At 42.0% G+C, this 15,233-nt stretch overlaps 1 protein-coding gene across 14 annotated transcripts in view; it reads right to left on the reverse strand.

Moving 5' to 3' along the window:
* The window catches only part of BTRC (beta-transducin repeat containing E3 ubiquitin protein ligase), a 123,715-nt gene that overhangs the window by 28,774 nt on the left and 79,708 nt on the right, over window positions 1–15,233 (reverse strand). For all 14 annotated transcript variants that reach the window (XR_015706438.1, XR_015706437.1, XR_015706439.1 and 11 more), the window contains one exon: window positions 1,073–1,304. Coding sequence is in view for 11 of the 14 variants with exons in the window: in XM_087765342.1 (XP_087621468.1) it covers window positions 1,073–1,304 (232 nt within the window). In the remaining 3 variants the exon portion in view is untranslated. The remainder of the gene's footprint in view (window positions 1–1,072; window positions 1,305–15,233) is intronic.

Here is a 15,233-nt window from a genome sequence, read left to right on the forward strand (position 1 = left end):
CATATTTAACTTCATACCAAAACTCCTGCAGTGATTTTATGCTTTGTACAATTCACACTTAAATATGCTTTTTTCTGTCGTTTAACCCTAGAATTTAAATTTCATGTTGAGAAATCCTTTCTGAAGAATTATCAAATGACTGGATTGAACAAATTCTTGGAGTTCAGCAGTTCTACAAAGCTATTCACAGAACAAGCTTTTGGCAAGCAACTCTTCTCTTCAACTAGCTATTGAGAGACAATGCCTGTAGTGGTTCTTGGTCAGGTCCATCTCAAACTAAGGACCTGTGCCATGGGAATGCTAATCTGTTATCTATCTATCTATCTACAGAGGTACAATCTAATGGTCTGAAAAAAAGACCAAAGAGGCAGGAATTTCTGTCTGGTTCTGAAACTCTCTTGCTGTATATATTTTATTTCCCACTGCCTCAGTTTTCCCATCTATAAGACAGGGCCAACACAAAACTGCACGTACACTACTACTTTATGTGTGCATTCTGTCAGATACACCCAATGCCACATCTGAGAACAGCTGGAATAATATTCCCAATGGAAAGCACTATGGAGATGCACAAAATAGAAGATTTCCATCCTTTGATCTTATGTCCTCTATTAGCAATAAACACATAATCAAAGTGATGGCTTCAGGAAGGTATTTTAGTAGGAAAGAGAGACAAAAAAAAAAAATCCAAGTAAGAAAAGGGAAAACCTAAGCTGAGCAACCAGAAAGAGCAGTAGTTTTAATTTTAAAAATTTTCATTATTTGTGCATTGTTGTGGGCATTATGAGTACAACTGCCTGCCCTGTGGCCGATGACTATCCTTACGTTACATATATGAGCCATCATTTACTCCTAGCCAAACCATGGTGGTATTAGATCATTCCTTGAGAGATGGTAGGAATACAAAATAAAATATTACTACATTTCATCCTGGTATAGAGGATAGCATTCAAAAGCTATCATCTGTTTTGCAAGCTGACCCTAGAAGAGATCTCCAGCAGGACAGGCCAGAGCGGAATAGTCTTCTGAAAGACAAGACGGAGGAGCAAGCTCCCTCTGCCTGCAGAAATACCTGGCAGTGCAGTGATGAAGTCCCGCTGTAACATGGGTTTGAGGTATGAGTTTATATGTCCGTGCTGGTAGTGACACATCTGGGAGATGAGGTGCTCCACGAACTCCACCTGGTCAGACTCGGACCACTGTTCAAAATACTTGACGCAGAGTTCCTTCTCCTTCTCATAGCTTGCAGACAGTTTTCTTTGCTTGGGCACAATCATACTGGAAGTGCCATTGGCAAGTTTTGTCTGTAAATAGGAAGGAGAGAAACAACCCAAATCACACATATGAAAAGAAGCACAAGTGGTTTTACAATTTGCGGGGGGGGGGGGGGGGGGGGGGGGGAAGAAGAAGGAAAAAAGCACTCTGATACATAACGTTGGTGGAGGCCATGTATCCCGTTTGGTGCCGTCAGTCGGAGCACAGCCACCGTGAGCTGTAACCCCTGCAGGACAATGCACCGGCTCACGCCAGAGCCGCGCACAAAGGGCTCTGGCTAGACGGGAAACTTTGAGTGGCAATTTAACATAAACACTCCTTTATTTACATCTTGCAGACAGTAAAACATATTTGGATTCCTAATCTACAGTTACCAGTTACTTCAATGCACCAACAGAAAACTGCATTTGTATTTGTTTTTTTTTTTCCTAAAGAATGGGCTGCTGCTAAAATTCATAGGGAATGTGTGAAATGGATGAGAAAAAAATTGATACTACTTCTTTTGAGTATAAAATTATACCTTGAGAGCAAAGACAGCTAAAACACCCCCCGATATTTGGTACATACTTCTTTCACAGAATAAGATTTTCAACTTTCTGAGCACCGTTAATATGTTGTCAGAAGGACTCAGCTCGAAGACGAGTTTCAAGGACAAAACAAAACACTGACATTTCAATTTACTACTTGATAGCAAGATATAATTTCTGCTTTCTAAACAATTTAACTGGAAGAAAAGTGCACATTTTGCATTGCAAGGATATCCTTTGTCCAAGTAAGATTAACTGTTCGCTGGGAAATTACTTTTTCCAATACTGGTCAAATAGTTTGTATTAAATGCTGAAAACATGTGATTTTCTCTCTTTCATTGCAGAAGTTTAACACTAGACAGCATTATAATAACAGTCAATATTATTACATCATTTTTATTTACAAAATACATTTAGAGGTTCTCTATTAATTATCAAATAATTAGAAACAAATCACAGATATCAGAATATATAAAACATTTATGTAGGGATGACATATTTTTGTTCTATTATGATAATTCCAGGCATCAACCTCACCAGGAGACTTTATTAACTTTAAGGGAAAAAATGAGTACCTAAATCTCTCTGCAAAGGTATCTAATGATCTAAAAGAAATGCATGGATTAACAGATTTCACAGGAAAAGAAAAAACAACAAAAAGCCTTTTTTCAGCAAGTGCCAAAACAGTCGGTTATTTAGAGACCACAAAATCTAGTTACCAAAACTGGGTTTAGAATGCAGAAATTCCTCATTTCTCAGGAGTAAATAATTCCTGTATTTCAATACCCCTCCAACCCTGACAGCAATCCTGATTTTGGAAACACCAAAAACCTTGTAATTTGAAAATCTACTCAACTAATCACCATTTACATTTCATTTTCTAGAGAAAATCCACCTAAATACTCTTTTCAGCATTTCCAGCAGAGCTGGTCAGAGGTAGAAGACGACAGTAATTAGCTGTCATTTTTAACAAGCATTTTCTCCTATTTCTGAACTACGGTTTGATTTAGGTTTCTTTGAAAACACAGAACATGGAGATCACATCATCAGTGCTGTATTCTGCAGCTCAGTGTTTTCAACCTTACTTTTATCCCCATTCCTCCCTGCAAATTTCTGTGTGTGTCCAGTAAGATCATGCGAGACTGAGCTGCGCTTTCATTTGGTCACCACATGGACAGCACTCACTGCAGGTGAGTCGTAGACCCAGTTACTGGGCAGAAGGAAAGAAATACTCTCTCTTGGGCCAACTTTTTATACAGAGAAATCTCTAAAGGGACTGTGCGCATGAAGTCCTAGGTGTGAAAGGCTGGAGTTATTCTAGCAAAGTCCACAGTAGGCAACAGCCTGGCAAAAAATAATTACCAATGGACTGCACTGAACATTGGTCTTAAGGGATTCTCGTCATTTTTGCTGCAGTTAAGCTGCGTGCAAAACAGACATCCCTGTAAAAATGCTGGATTAAGACAGCAGAGAGATGTTGTATTCTACAAGCCTGATCTCATTTCATTTCTCATTTTATCTGCTATGCAGCCAGTCTCACAACAAGCTGTCTCTACAAAGCATTTTTAAAAAAAATATACTTCTGCCTTTTAATTTGAGAGACTGTGAAGTCTGACTAAAACGCTGAGCTGGAGCTGATGTGCAAAGACCACAAGACGGGCAACTCCTTTCATGGGGTGCCACCACGTTCCGGCCCTTCCTTACCTCCTGAGAACCCTTCTCCCAGCAGCCTTCAGCTCCCCAATTACCTCTAAAACATCAGTTTGGGGTATCAAAGAGAAGCTGCAACATCTGCAAAAACAAGTAATGGCTTATGTGTGTACAAACAGATGGCTTAGATGGGACAAAACAACCCATTTTGCCTGGATCCCAAGTGAATACAGGCCTCTTGGGTGGGAATAATGATTAAATTAAAGAGTCCATTGACCAACACTTCTAACAGCTCTGGAAGTCAAACTCCAGGTTTATACAGTGGATCTGCTAAGAAAAGCACTATACACATTACAGTGTTTATGTCCAAATTAGTGGACAGGGCAACACCACATTTTCTAGGTTCACGCACATACTTTGGCTGCATTCTGACAATGTCAGTTTGAGACCTGGTCTGCACCCTTGCCTGTTTTGGTTTCCCATCAAAAGAAGTGAGGACAAGCCCAGAGGTAACCATGGCGTGCCCAGCAGGTCCTGTGGTCTGTGTAAGCAGGGGACCAGGAGGACAGGGCAGACCACGAACACACCAGTTCTGCAGAGTAGAGATGGACGAATTCACAGGGCTCACAAATCACTCAGTCGCAACACATGCTCACATGCCTCCCCTAGACCGTTTGTAGCTACAGTTTAGAACAAAATTCCAGAATTTCAATTTGAGGATTCCTGAAAATTCACTGGGGGTTCAGTGAAAAAGGCCTGTTATTAAAAAAAAGCCAACAACAAAACAACATCAAGCATCTGTATTATTAAAGCATTGGGGGGGAGGGCGGTTACTATCAGTAAGAGAATTGATTTGCTTCCTGAGAAATGCTGATGACTCAACCATTCTGATCAACTGCCTCAAGTTCACGACAAACCATCTCACAATACCATCAGCAACTATTTCCTGGAGCACACAATCATCTACAGCCTCTTCCCCCTCCTGGTACAACGACCAGGTCCCACCTGAAAAAGAAAGAACTGTCCCACATGCCATCCATACTGCTAGGGTAAATGTCCATCCAAATGCACTGTGTGTGGTTATGCTTTTTATAAGCTTCACTTCCAAAAGTGGCAAAGAAGAATAAGCACTGGTAGTCGGTCACATGGGAGGAAGGCTGGGTGTAACAGAGTAAACTACTAACTCAGAACAGATAAAGATTTTCTGACGCCCCTTTCACAAACCCCTGTAAGCGAGGGCTGAGAGGTGCCCAGGCTGGCTCCAGGCACAACAACTCATCTGCAGGAATAGCAGAGGTGTCCTCCCACAACCGTGTGCCTGAGCTAGTAAGCTGTGCCAGGAAACCCAGGGGATTGAGTGCCTCAGGTTGGTACTAGCTCAGGGATCTACGTACTATGCTCCATTGCAGCCCATAATTACAAGACCATTTCTCCAAATGGCTACATTTAACAGAAAGCACATTTGTATGCCCAGTGAAGTAGAAGAGGACTAATATATGAAAGGACTTTAATCTAAATAATGGCTTGCAACTATAGGAAGGTGCAATATTTCAACACAGATAAATAAAGACTGGATAAATCTACTGCTCTGCATATAAAACAAAACGGCCATGGTATATCACCGCTGTAACCCACATATGACAACCAAGGTTACTTTTGGTTTTGTTCAGTACAAGGGATCAGGGATCCTCCTAAAGCACAGAAAAAACCCAAACATGAGCACAGTTCTCTGATTCTAGTATAGGTATGGTGTTTCCCCACCCATATGAGTAGTCACAACTTTTACATATTTTAAAAAAAAAACCACCATGTCCTCTCATCATTGCAGAGGACTTTGTTAAGGCACTTTCCACAGGGTGGATGAATTCAGATTATATGTTTGTTAATGTAAGAAGACATCTCTTAAAGCGAAGCTGTCTCCTAGAACATCGAGAATGGCTTAAATGATCCCAGCAAGGTTTGGGACCTTCTGAACCTTCAAGACATCTTCATGCTGGAGCTCTGAAAAGACTGAGAGCTTAGACCACCACTGCACGTTTCTCGGAGTTTCTCTCTAGACAAAAGGAAGGGACTTCCTTTTGACGTTCCAGTACCGACAGTCATACTGGGCTTCTCCCTTCCTTCCCGGACTCCTGGGACTACAGGCTCTGATGCAGAGAGATGTCTTCTACTGCTTATCCGCAACCACAGCATTTCACCTCCAACTGCTTGCACCGCCAGTCGTGGTTAAGTCACTGATCTAGACAGAGCCACCTTAACAGGAATTTTGGATGGGTCTTAGTGAAGAGGAGGAAAAAAGAGGACATAATGTTTAATTATAAGAAATGATTGAAATAGGCACAGACATACCCCGGGTGCCTCTGCACTGCAGCAAGCTCTAAACTTGTTATCGTTAATGGTTTAAATTTCACTGTGCTAATCATTTCAGGACACAAGCCTTTCTTGATAATCTAATGAATTATTCCAACATCCTTCAGCAAAAAAAATCCTCCATGACAGCACTAATTACAAGACGTTTTCCCAGTGCTTATGTAAAATATGACAGAGCAGCAGCTTAGGGAATTGCAGAAAACTGCTTCTAATTTCCACTGAGAAACTGACAAACACCTCTCTTTCATCTCTCCCAGCTCTCAAGTAAGATTTAACTTTCTCATTTAGTTAATTACCGAGTGAGGATCATCATTTTCCCGGATCGGAGCGGCACAGAGCCTTTATCGTGTTAACTTGTGAACTTGATCGATGGCTGCTGCTAAAACTTAATAACTTCACCCCCTGGCAAATTGTAAGATAAATATAATAGGAGAAACTCTGACAGTAAAAACCTGCCAGAAATGAGCGCTGTGTTTATGTTTCTTTGCAGGCAGCAAAAAAACAACCGACAGCTTATTACTGGGTGCGTGTTACTTATATTTAAAAGACTCCAGGCAGTTAACTTTCTGCGTACTGTTCAAACTTTACTCACAAGATAAAAGACACTGGGGAAAAAAACAAGCAATGGGATGACAAAGAAAGGAACCATGGAGGTGTATGTCCAGAGTGGGGGGGAAGATGGGAACTTCACAATGAAAGCAGAGCCACACTTGTCTCTGTATCCTGAATATTCGTCAAGATTAACCACATTAAAAATACCCACAACAGTGAATCTAGACATGAAACTAGTTTCAGCAGCGGCACAAAGGTCAGGAATTTTGGAGCATGTTAGAAGCTGTGTGGGAAAAGCACAGGGATTAAAAAGTACCGGTGTGGCAGCGAGACGATTCAGTTTGATGCCTGTAATGCTGCTCTTAGCCAGAGAACCTCAGCACGGCTGGCTTTTCCAAAGCTACTTGTGTGGCCATGAAACTGCTTGCTACTGCCCATGATGAAGTACCACTCAATACCACTCCAATGTAGCGACGTAACAAAAATGGTGAAACGGAGCTGAGAATGTATGCGAGGTCTCCATGCTGAAGGGCAGAGCTAGTACTTGAGAATCCTGTTGAAAGGGTGTTGTTTGCATGGCCTAAAGGCAATAACAGCATAATTAAGAGGATACAGGTTCCATTTCTATGGCTGGCTTCTTCTTTTTTAGGCTTGTAATTACCAAATGCTGCAGAACTGATTCCCAGTCTGCCAAGGCTAAGCAAAGAGGGAAGATGTCCTTTGCAGCTTCTTACTGGCAGCTTCCTATTAAAGGGCTCCTTTGCTTTGAGAATTTGGGGTGGCGAGGGGGTGTCTCACCATAAAGAGCAGGATCTCGCGAGCCATAGCACCTGAAAGACATGAGTAGGGTAGCCATCTCCTCATTTTTCTCCTTTGCAGGATGAACCTGCTTTTCCAGTGTCTGACTTGACAGCAAAGCTACAATGGCTAGGTCATTAAACAACTCACTCCATTTACTTTTATTTTAAAAGCTCAGTTTAGAATCTACCCATTTCTGTCCGCCTCCATCTCACATAACAGTCTCTGTGAGGTTAACCATGGGTTTAGCACATATATGGACTTACTCGCTCAGTACTGAATTAGTTTCCACGCTGCAAAGCTCACTGAAACATTCTGAAAAACGAACATAACCCAGAAGTAGATGATCATCAATCACATATGAGAGTCAAAAAGAAAGCACCATGAAAGAAACCACAGCATCTTTACTATTTATTTTCAAGAGAAACTTCAAAATACGTGCTCACACGGAAATTAACAGTCCCCTGGATACCCAAGGAACTAGCAATTTTGCCTGTCTGGGGCTTTTAGCTGCTTGTCCACATCTGGTTTCTGATCACACTGCAGAAAAACTTTGATAAGAAAGGATACATCTAGATGAAAGATCACAGGAATTATGCTGGACACAGCAGCCCAACCTGCTGCACTTTCTGAAATCCTGGGGGGGCAATACTTTTCAGAGGTACCATCTAAGTATCTATGATATGGTGTCAGCCTGGAGGGCACCTGGCTAAGGATATTACCTCAGACACAGAAGAAAGGGAGAAGGCTGTTTTGGTTTGGGGCCAGAGAAAGCTGCAGACACCAGAGAAGTAACACGCTGAGTCTCTTGGGGGACTGGGGAGGCCGGACTGAGCCATGAGCACTTGCACACCGGCTATACAAAGAGCAGCAATAATACCTTGCTGGAGAAGCTGCTCCCCTCCCACACTGCTACACAGCAAACAGCAACAGGGAGAGGAGATTAAAAAACTATTCTTTTAAGCTAATACTTAATGTTTCAGACAGACTAATAAAGTTTAATTGTCTGGAATCTCGTAGCTCTTACTGTAAACTTTCCTTTGATATAGGTCTCCCATCTAGATTTTAAGTGCTGGCAAAAACCTCCAAAATAAAATGTCTCTGATGCCAGCAATGGATGTGAACCGGGAGTCGCTCTCCTCCTCCTCCCTCATCTCCAAGTTGTCTTTGCAAATAACAAGCACTGACGAGAAATCTGCTTGCATCAGCACAGCACTGGCATATGTTACCTTCCCAAACTACGATCCCTGACCAAATGCATATCTAGACACATGGGGGGGAGGGCAGACACCATCACTCTTAAAGAGCTAGATTTCAGAGCATACCTTTTGTTAGTTGTAAAGTGATGATACACAAATTTCAAAGCAGTTCCTTCGGTAATGATGAATCACTTCCAGTGGAAGTCACCAAAGGAAATGCTTTCTTCCTCGGCATGGCTACCAGAACCAGAGTTGAACTGCTGGGACCATTACATGTTATTACTGTTAATGGAGGGAAGGAATATGCACATTATCACTTGAAGAACCAGTCTACTCAAGTCATTGGGTAATGGCCAGTAGCAGCAAAGGGCTCATTTATGGCAGGTAAAGGCATAAGCTATGCCCTAAGCAGCAGTTTCATAGTTTTCTGGAACAGTTGCTTCTGTTTTTAAAATACCCAAGCATGATCCACCACCTGAGTGAAGTTACTCTTTATGGGTGTTATTGTTGATTTTCTTTTTGCTCCAAGTACTCCCTTAACTCAGACAGAAAAGCAGCCAGGAATAAGTAGGTGGACTCAAGTGATTCAAAACATGGCTGAACAGTGAAGGCTATACCAAAGGGAACACCACACACATAGCGGGGAGAATGACCCGAAAGACCTGTTATCTGCTCTCAATAACACTACTGTGATTTTCAAAACACTGTGGTTCTGTCTATGTAGGGCTTTTTTCAACAAGAAACACAAGCCCTCCAAGATAGTTTACCCAGTGTTATTTTCCATGAGTTTCCTCCATGGAGATGCATTTTGCTACCAACAACAAAGTGGGCACAAGTGCACCAAACTACCTGGCCAAGGCAAAGTGAGAACTGAAAGTCATGAATATACATGCTGGGTATCATACATCATTTCTCAGCTACAGGAGTACTACGTATTTCCAGGCATACTGGAGAGATGCAACAAACAAAACGCAGCAGCGTTCTGAAGAACTGCAAGATTCACATACGTGCTTTGCTCCCGCTGCAAACGTACTTCTTAGATCTGCTGGCAGAGTTGGCTACACGAGCACTCCCTAACCTATTTCAGTCAAAATAAGCTTGTTAGCAAAGACCTGCTATTTAAACTGTCTAAGCTAAAACACCTCATCTTAACTGAAAGCAGGTTTGCAGTTTTGCTGACAGATCCTGGAGGGCAGCAACCTGCAGCAGCCAGACAAAGGCTGAGTGGTATTCTTTTCTACCAGTACAGCGAGATCTAGAAGAGGACATCTCATCAGCTCACACTGGCTGGTACCAATACTACTGCTGTTAGCAGCCACCACAGAGGCAGCTCTAAGAGGAAAAGCCCATGAAATACTCTTGCAGAGTGCCAGGTCAAGGCTGCTCAGTGGGCTGCAGCCAAAATCTTGACAGATTTTGCCTTGTAGCCTCCTATAAACCCTACAAGATCACCCCATAACTCTCACTCACTAACGAGTATTGTCTTCATGAGATGAACTGTTCTGCTGACCTTGCAGTCAAACGTTACCTTGCTGGCAAATGGGAGTGATTCCCATGGAGGACCACAAAGATTTCTAGGGGAGCTGGATGTGTTTGGCCTGGGGAAGACTGGGGGCTACCTGCTAGCCTTCTGCTACCTAAAGGGAGGTTAATGAGCAAAGTAAGACAGAGTCTATTCAGAAGTGCGTAATGACAAGAAGAGGGGCAACAGGCACAAGCTGTAACAAGCAAAACTCTGGACATTAAGAGGAAGATTTTCAAAATAAGAGTGGACAAGGTCCTGAGCAAAATGAGCTGGTTGTGAAGGTTATCCTTCTCTGCACAGGCAGTTGGACTGTGCAGTTGGACCCTCCAGGATTGTGTTGGCCCATTCTTTCATTGGTACCTGGCAAGAGATTCATGAACTGAGGAACAGACTCCAAAAATACAAGCTAAGGACATTCTCTAAATGAATTCTGTATCTTCAGAAATTGCATTAGGTTGGGTTAGGCCAAACGCTGTTGATAGGTGAAAGTACATAACAGAAGAAAGGCAAGAAACAGCACCCTCTGCAACAACAAGTGACCAGCTCTGACCATAACAGCACCTCAGGAAGGCATATTCAGTTTCACAGTTGAGCAGACTTTGTCCCTATCAGCTGATATTCAAATTGCACAAGCCAGAAGCCCAAGTCACAGGCTAGCGCACTAGGGATTCCTCCTTGGCTCGGTGCTTTCAGAAAAACCCCTCAAACTAAAGAAGGGACGGAGCCTTTCAGTATTCCACTCCCTGTAGTAGACTTAATCAAAGTGGAATTGTTTGAATATAACATATGAGGAATATAAAACCCCCAGTAAATTAGGGCAGAACAGGACCGCTAGCCTCACTTGGTCCTTCAACATACTGTATTTTCCACATAATGTTCTTTCACTCAAAGGCATGATTCCACTATTCCTTTTGATGAGATTAATAAACAGTGAAAATAGTATCAATCATCTATCTGCATCTCCCTTTCTACAAATACAGGCTACGTTTTCTTGTCTTCTTTTCATCCCACTTTTGAGAGTTACTTTCCTGTCATATCGAGAACGTAATCAGCGTGGAGCATATCTTGTGAGAAATTTCTTCCATCCTCATGCACTGATGCATCCCATTGTAAATTTATCTAACAATCACCAACCCGTTCTTTAACTTCTGCTATAATAATTGGCTAAACATCTAAGAACCAACTACATGCTGAGTAAAGTAGCTTTTCTTTCCAACAGTTTTAAATATATGCTCTTTTAAATATCATTAGGTCTTCTATTGTGAGAATTGTCCTCCTTTGTGAAACGAAGGGAATATTAGACTTTACCATTGCATGCTATTTGTTAAACACCTCTGTGGTACCTCTCACTTTCTTCCTGCATTTTCAGGCAGCTCACAATAGCCTGTATTAAAAGTCTAGTATTAGTATACTCGAAAACACACTATTTGCATCTTCTCATCTAGGAAGAGCAATTTGGGATCATGCCTGGAACAAACATATGCGACCTTTCGATACAAAACAAAATTAAAGATCAAGAGAATTCAGCGTTTCCTACCACAGACCAAACTAGGCAGATGCACCATTCGTAGGCTGTTCCTTTGATCGAGGGGTTAGAGCTCCCTCTAGCACCCTCGAAACAGAAGAGCCATAGATGCTAAACAGTGACTATCTGGTCTCATCCAAAGCAGTCTTGCGTAGGGTTGTCCGTAATTTTTATTTGATTTAGTTTTTGCTGTTACATGAATAATTAAGAATACATCCACTAGTTTATCTGAAATTCAGGAGAAACAAGTGTCAGGAGAAATTCCCTCTATAACCGATTAAAATTACTCAAATTGCTATAATTAACTGATCGCTATTGTAAAATGTAATTTAGGACCAGCTGAAGGATTATGATGTCAGCTGTATGTACAGTGTGAAATGTAGCAAGAAATTAAATGAAAAAGTTGTTGAAAATAGTCAATTTTCACAGCACAAAAAAGTCTTGCTAGCTCACCCTCCCTTGCAGCTGACAAACATCCCAATGCAGCTGACAGGTCGCCTGCAGTCGTGAATTACATGTTTCTATTTCAGCATTAAATATTGAGTAACACCGCTTAAGTAAAACTCAAAAGGTGTAACCCTGCTGAATTCTGCACAATGCTGAAGACAGAGAAACATCTCATGACAGAAAGAGTGTCAGCCCTTTTTAATCATAGGTTATTACTTATTAATTCTTGATAAACTGAAAGCTGGCAGTACAATGTAAAAATAAGAAAGGAAAATGGGAGCCAAGCCTTTTCGAGTTTTACTCTTAATTCTCCCACTGCCTTCTCACACTGCCACAGGCAAGTCACTCCATTTCACGAGTCTATCGGTTAAATAGATGTATCCTAACACACTTCACACAGAAGCAAAGCACAGCTTAATGCTGGGAACGTCTTCAGAAGCCTCTGCACGGGAGGTGCTCGGTAAGGGCAACGTCACCAGGTGACACCACACCACGCTCTCCACGACTGCAAACTTCCCCTCAAGCGCCAGCAAACAACTTTGTCACTTACAAACTAAACAAAAACAGACTCGTTAGAAAAGACATGGCCTCAACTTCACCAATCAGAAAAAATGCAGCTGTATTAATCGTTTCAGCAGCCTTCCAAAACAGAATCAAAAGTCGAGCATGTTAAGGAAAAATTTCACCTCGATTTTTCTCAAACTGAGACACCACATCCAGATACCCCTCCTAAAATCAATACAAATGTGCAAACAACTCGCATGCCCCTGAAGGCAAGCGCCCTAGGGAGGGTGTGCTTAGTTAAGTTCCTTTACTCATCACCGCAATTTCAATATGTAACCGCCAGGGGACTTCTGGACATCGCTTGGGTTTAGAAGTTTGCAATTTTAATATTAGTATGTGACGGAGATGAGGAAATACAATAGGATGTGTTAGGCTATCCACAGCTACGTTTTTACGTCTCTGACAAGTCCAGTAAGAAAGACTAGAAGTAACTAGACCCGAGTAGATGACAGAAGCACCTGACAAAAACTTCCCGGCGTCACCCGCCGGTGTCCCTCGGTCCCAGCCGACAGCTGTCCTTGCCATTCTGGGCTCGAGCTCCGTACACAGTCCTGACACACAGACCTTCCCCCCCGCCGTACAAATGGCATCAAGGCCGTTCCTTTTATCCCCTTAAGAGGACTTGGAGAAAAGCGCTGGCAATGACTTGTCTCTCCCCACACCTCTTGCATGTGGCAGGAGAGGATTACAGGCCGACACCTGACCTGTCCAGCGGGAGTGAAAGGACATCTGAAGTGAAAGCAAGACCTCTGCAGTTGCAGATCTGTGAGTGATGCTGGCAGCCCTCAGCCGCCTGCCTCTCTGGGCTGACACTGCAGTCCGCCTGTTCTCCACCATATCTCCGAAGAGTTGTGGCTTGGATGCGAATCGGAGACAGGTAAGAGAGAGCTTGTGCTGACCGAACTGCAGTAAGACATGGCATCAGCAGCACTTCCCCACACACGCGTGCCCAAGTACTGAAACTTTCGAGATCTCTGATCACTTCTGTATATTAGAAGAATCTATCTCCCATCCTCATTTAGGAAGCAGTTTGCAGCCGTTGGATTTGTGCCTTTGTTACTTCCAGACTGCGTAACTTAATGAGGTCCTTGATGCTGTCTTAGGAGATAAAGGGAGGCGGCAGCTAGCGCCAAATGTAGCCCTCCTCACGCAAATACGTTACATACCCCAAGTTTTGGCTTCATGTCTGGGTGCAGTGGGAGACTTGGAATTGTAAGGTAGACATTCTGTGTATATAAAACTTGGGTAAAACTGCAGGTACCTAGCAGTGGAGGTTAACTGGGACTAATGAATTCAACATTTACCCTGCTCTGAGCAGAAGGCTGGACCTCCTGAGGTATCTTTCAATCTGAGTGACTCTGTGTTTCTAACCTCGTAGTCAAAGCTCATCTGCACTTCCCGGGCTTTTGGAGAGAAAAGCAATTTAGATTTTGACTGAAGCCAAGTTATAGTTGTCTGATGTTGATGTATTTCATTGATCATAAGCAAAATCTGAAATTCTTTTTAAAAGATGCTGTATAGAGAATTATTTTTCTAAAGGCTTTCCAACTCTGGGCTTCACAAGCCTTTGCTATTGCATCATTCATTCTTTGTAGCAACCAAATACCAGGTTCTTAAAGAGTACTGCAGATAGGCCTGCTCTCTGGCTTCGCAAGTTGAGAGCATGCAGTATTCAAGGGACCTGTCTGGCCATCCAATCTTGACTTTCCATTCCATTCCTCCAACTATTTAAAATTTTTCAAAACTTGTTGATTTTTTTATGATGCATAAGAACTGCAGCTGATTCTCTCCAAAAATTATTAAATTCCAAACTTATCTTCACTTATGACCTGAACCAGTTTCATAACTCAGGTCTCAAACAACAAATTAATTGACTGCAATGCCTAATCATCTGCGATCTTCCAAATCAAATCTCAAAATACTGCCATTAAAACCTACCTCAGAACTGTCCAGGATTACAAATTATGATCCAGAACAGGGCTAACAGATCTAACTTAACATGGCAGGAGAACAACCTGATTCAACTCTATAGTTCACACAATTTCGTAAAATCCACTGACTTGAAAGAAAACAACACATGCACAAAATAGGCATTAATTAAGCAACATTTTTATTACCTACAATCAAAGACTCATAAGGAAGGTTTACTTGTCCGAAAGAGGGCTTTCTTTGCTGAGAAATTACAAGTATTACTTAATTAACAATCTAATTTTTTTTGTGGTATAGTTGCTAACTTAAGTATTTTTCACTTTTATTTTCTTCTAAATGAATGTTAGTCTAAGCACAAAAGCTATAGCTTAAATTGACAGAAGTGGGGTCAGAAAAAACAATGCTGAAATATTTTAATCATCACGTATTTTAACTAAATTCTCAGTTTGTGGTCACTGTTACAAGGGTTTCATTTTGTGTTGAGAAGCAACAGGAGGATCTTAGACTTTATGGGTATGAGAAGACAGTTAAATCTGAACCTGTGCCCACAATTAGGACAGACCTATCATATTTCACAAATTCAGGCCATCATGAAGGCAAGTTTGCCTGTTGGACATAGGACCCAAACAGCCTGGCTACATACAGCACCCGTTTCATTCCCTAATTTCAAACTACTCTATAAGCTGAGCAGGTAGGGACTACTTGCCTGTCAAGATTCACTACTACAGTAAAATAAGTAATTGTGGCAATAGTATCTTCAGGTCTGTGAGAGCAACTACTACAAGGTTACTCAGTTTTAATTTTCCTCAACAATAAGGTTCAGCAATTTATACAGTGAATACTGCTGTCTGTCTCCAAGCTGCAGCCTCAAC

This window comes from Nipponia nippon, unplaced genomic scaffold (assembly GCF_047370975.1).
Source record: "Nipponia nippon isolate SJK-2023a ecotype South Korea unplaced genomic scaffold, ASM4737097v1 scaffold_3, whole genome shotgun sequence".
Classification (NCBI taxonomy): Eukaryota; Metazoa; Chordata; class Aves; order Pelecaniformes; family Threskiornithidae; genus Nipponia; species Nipponia nippon.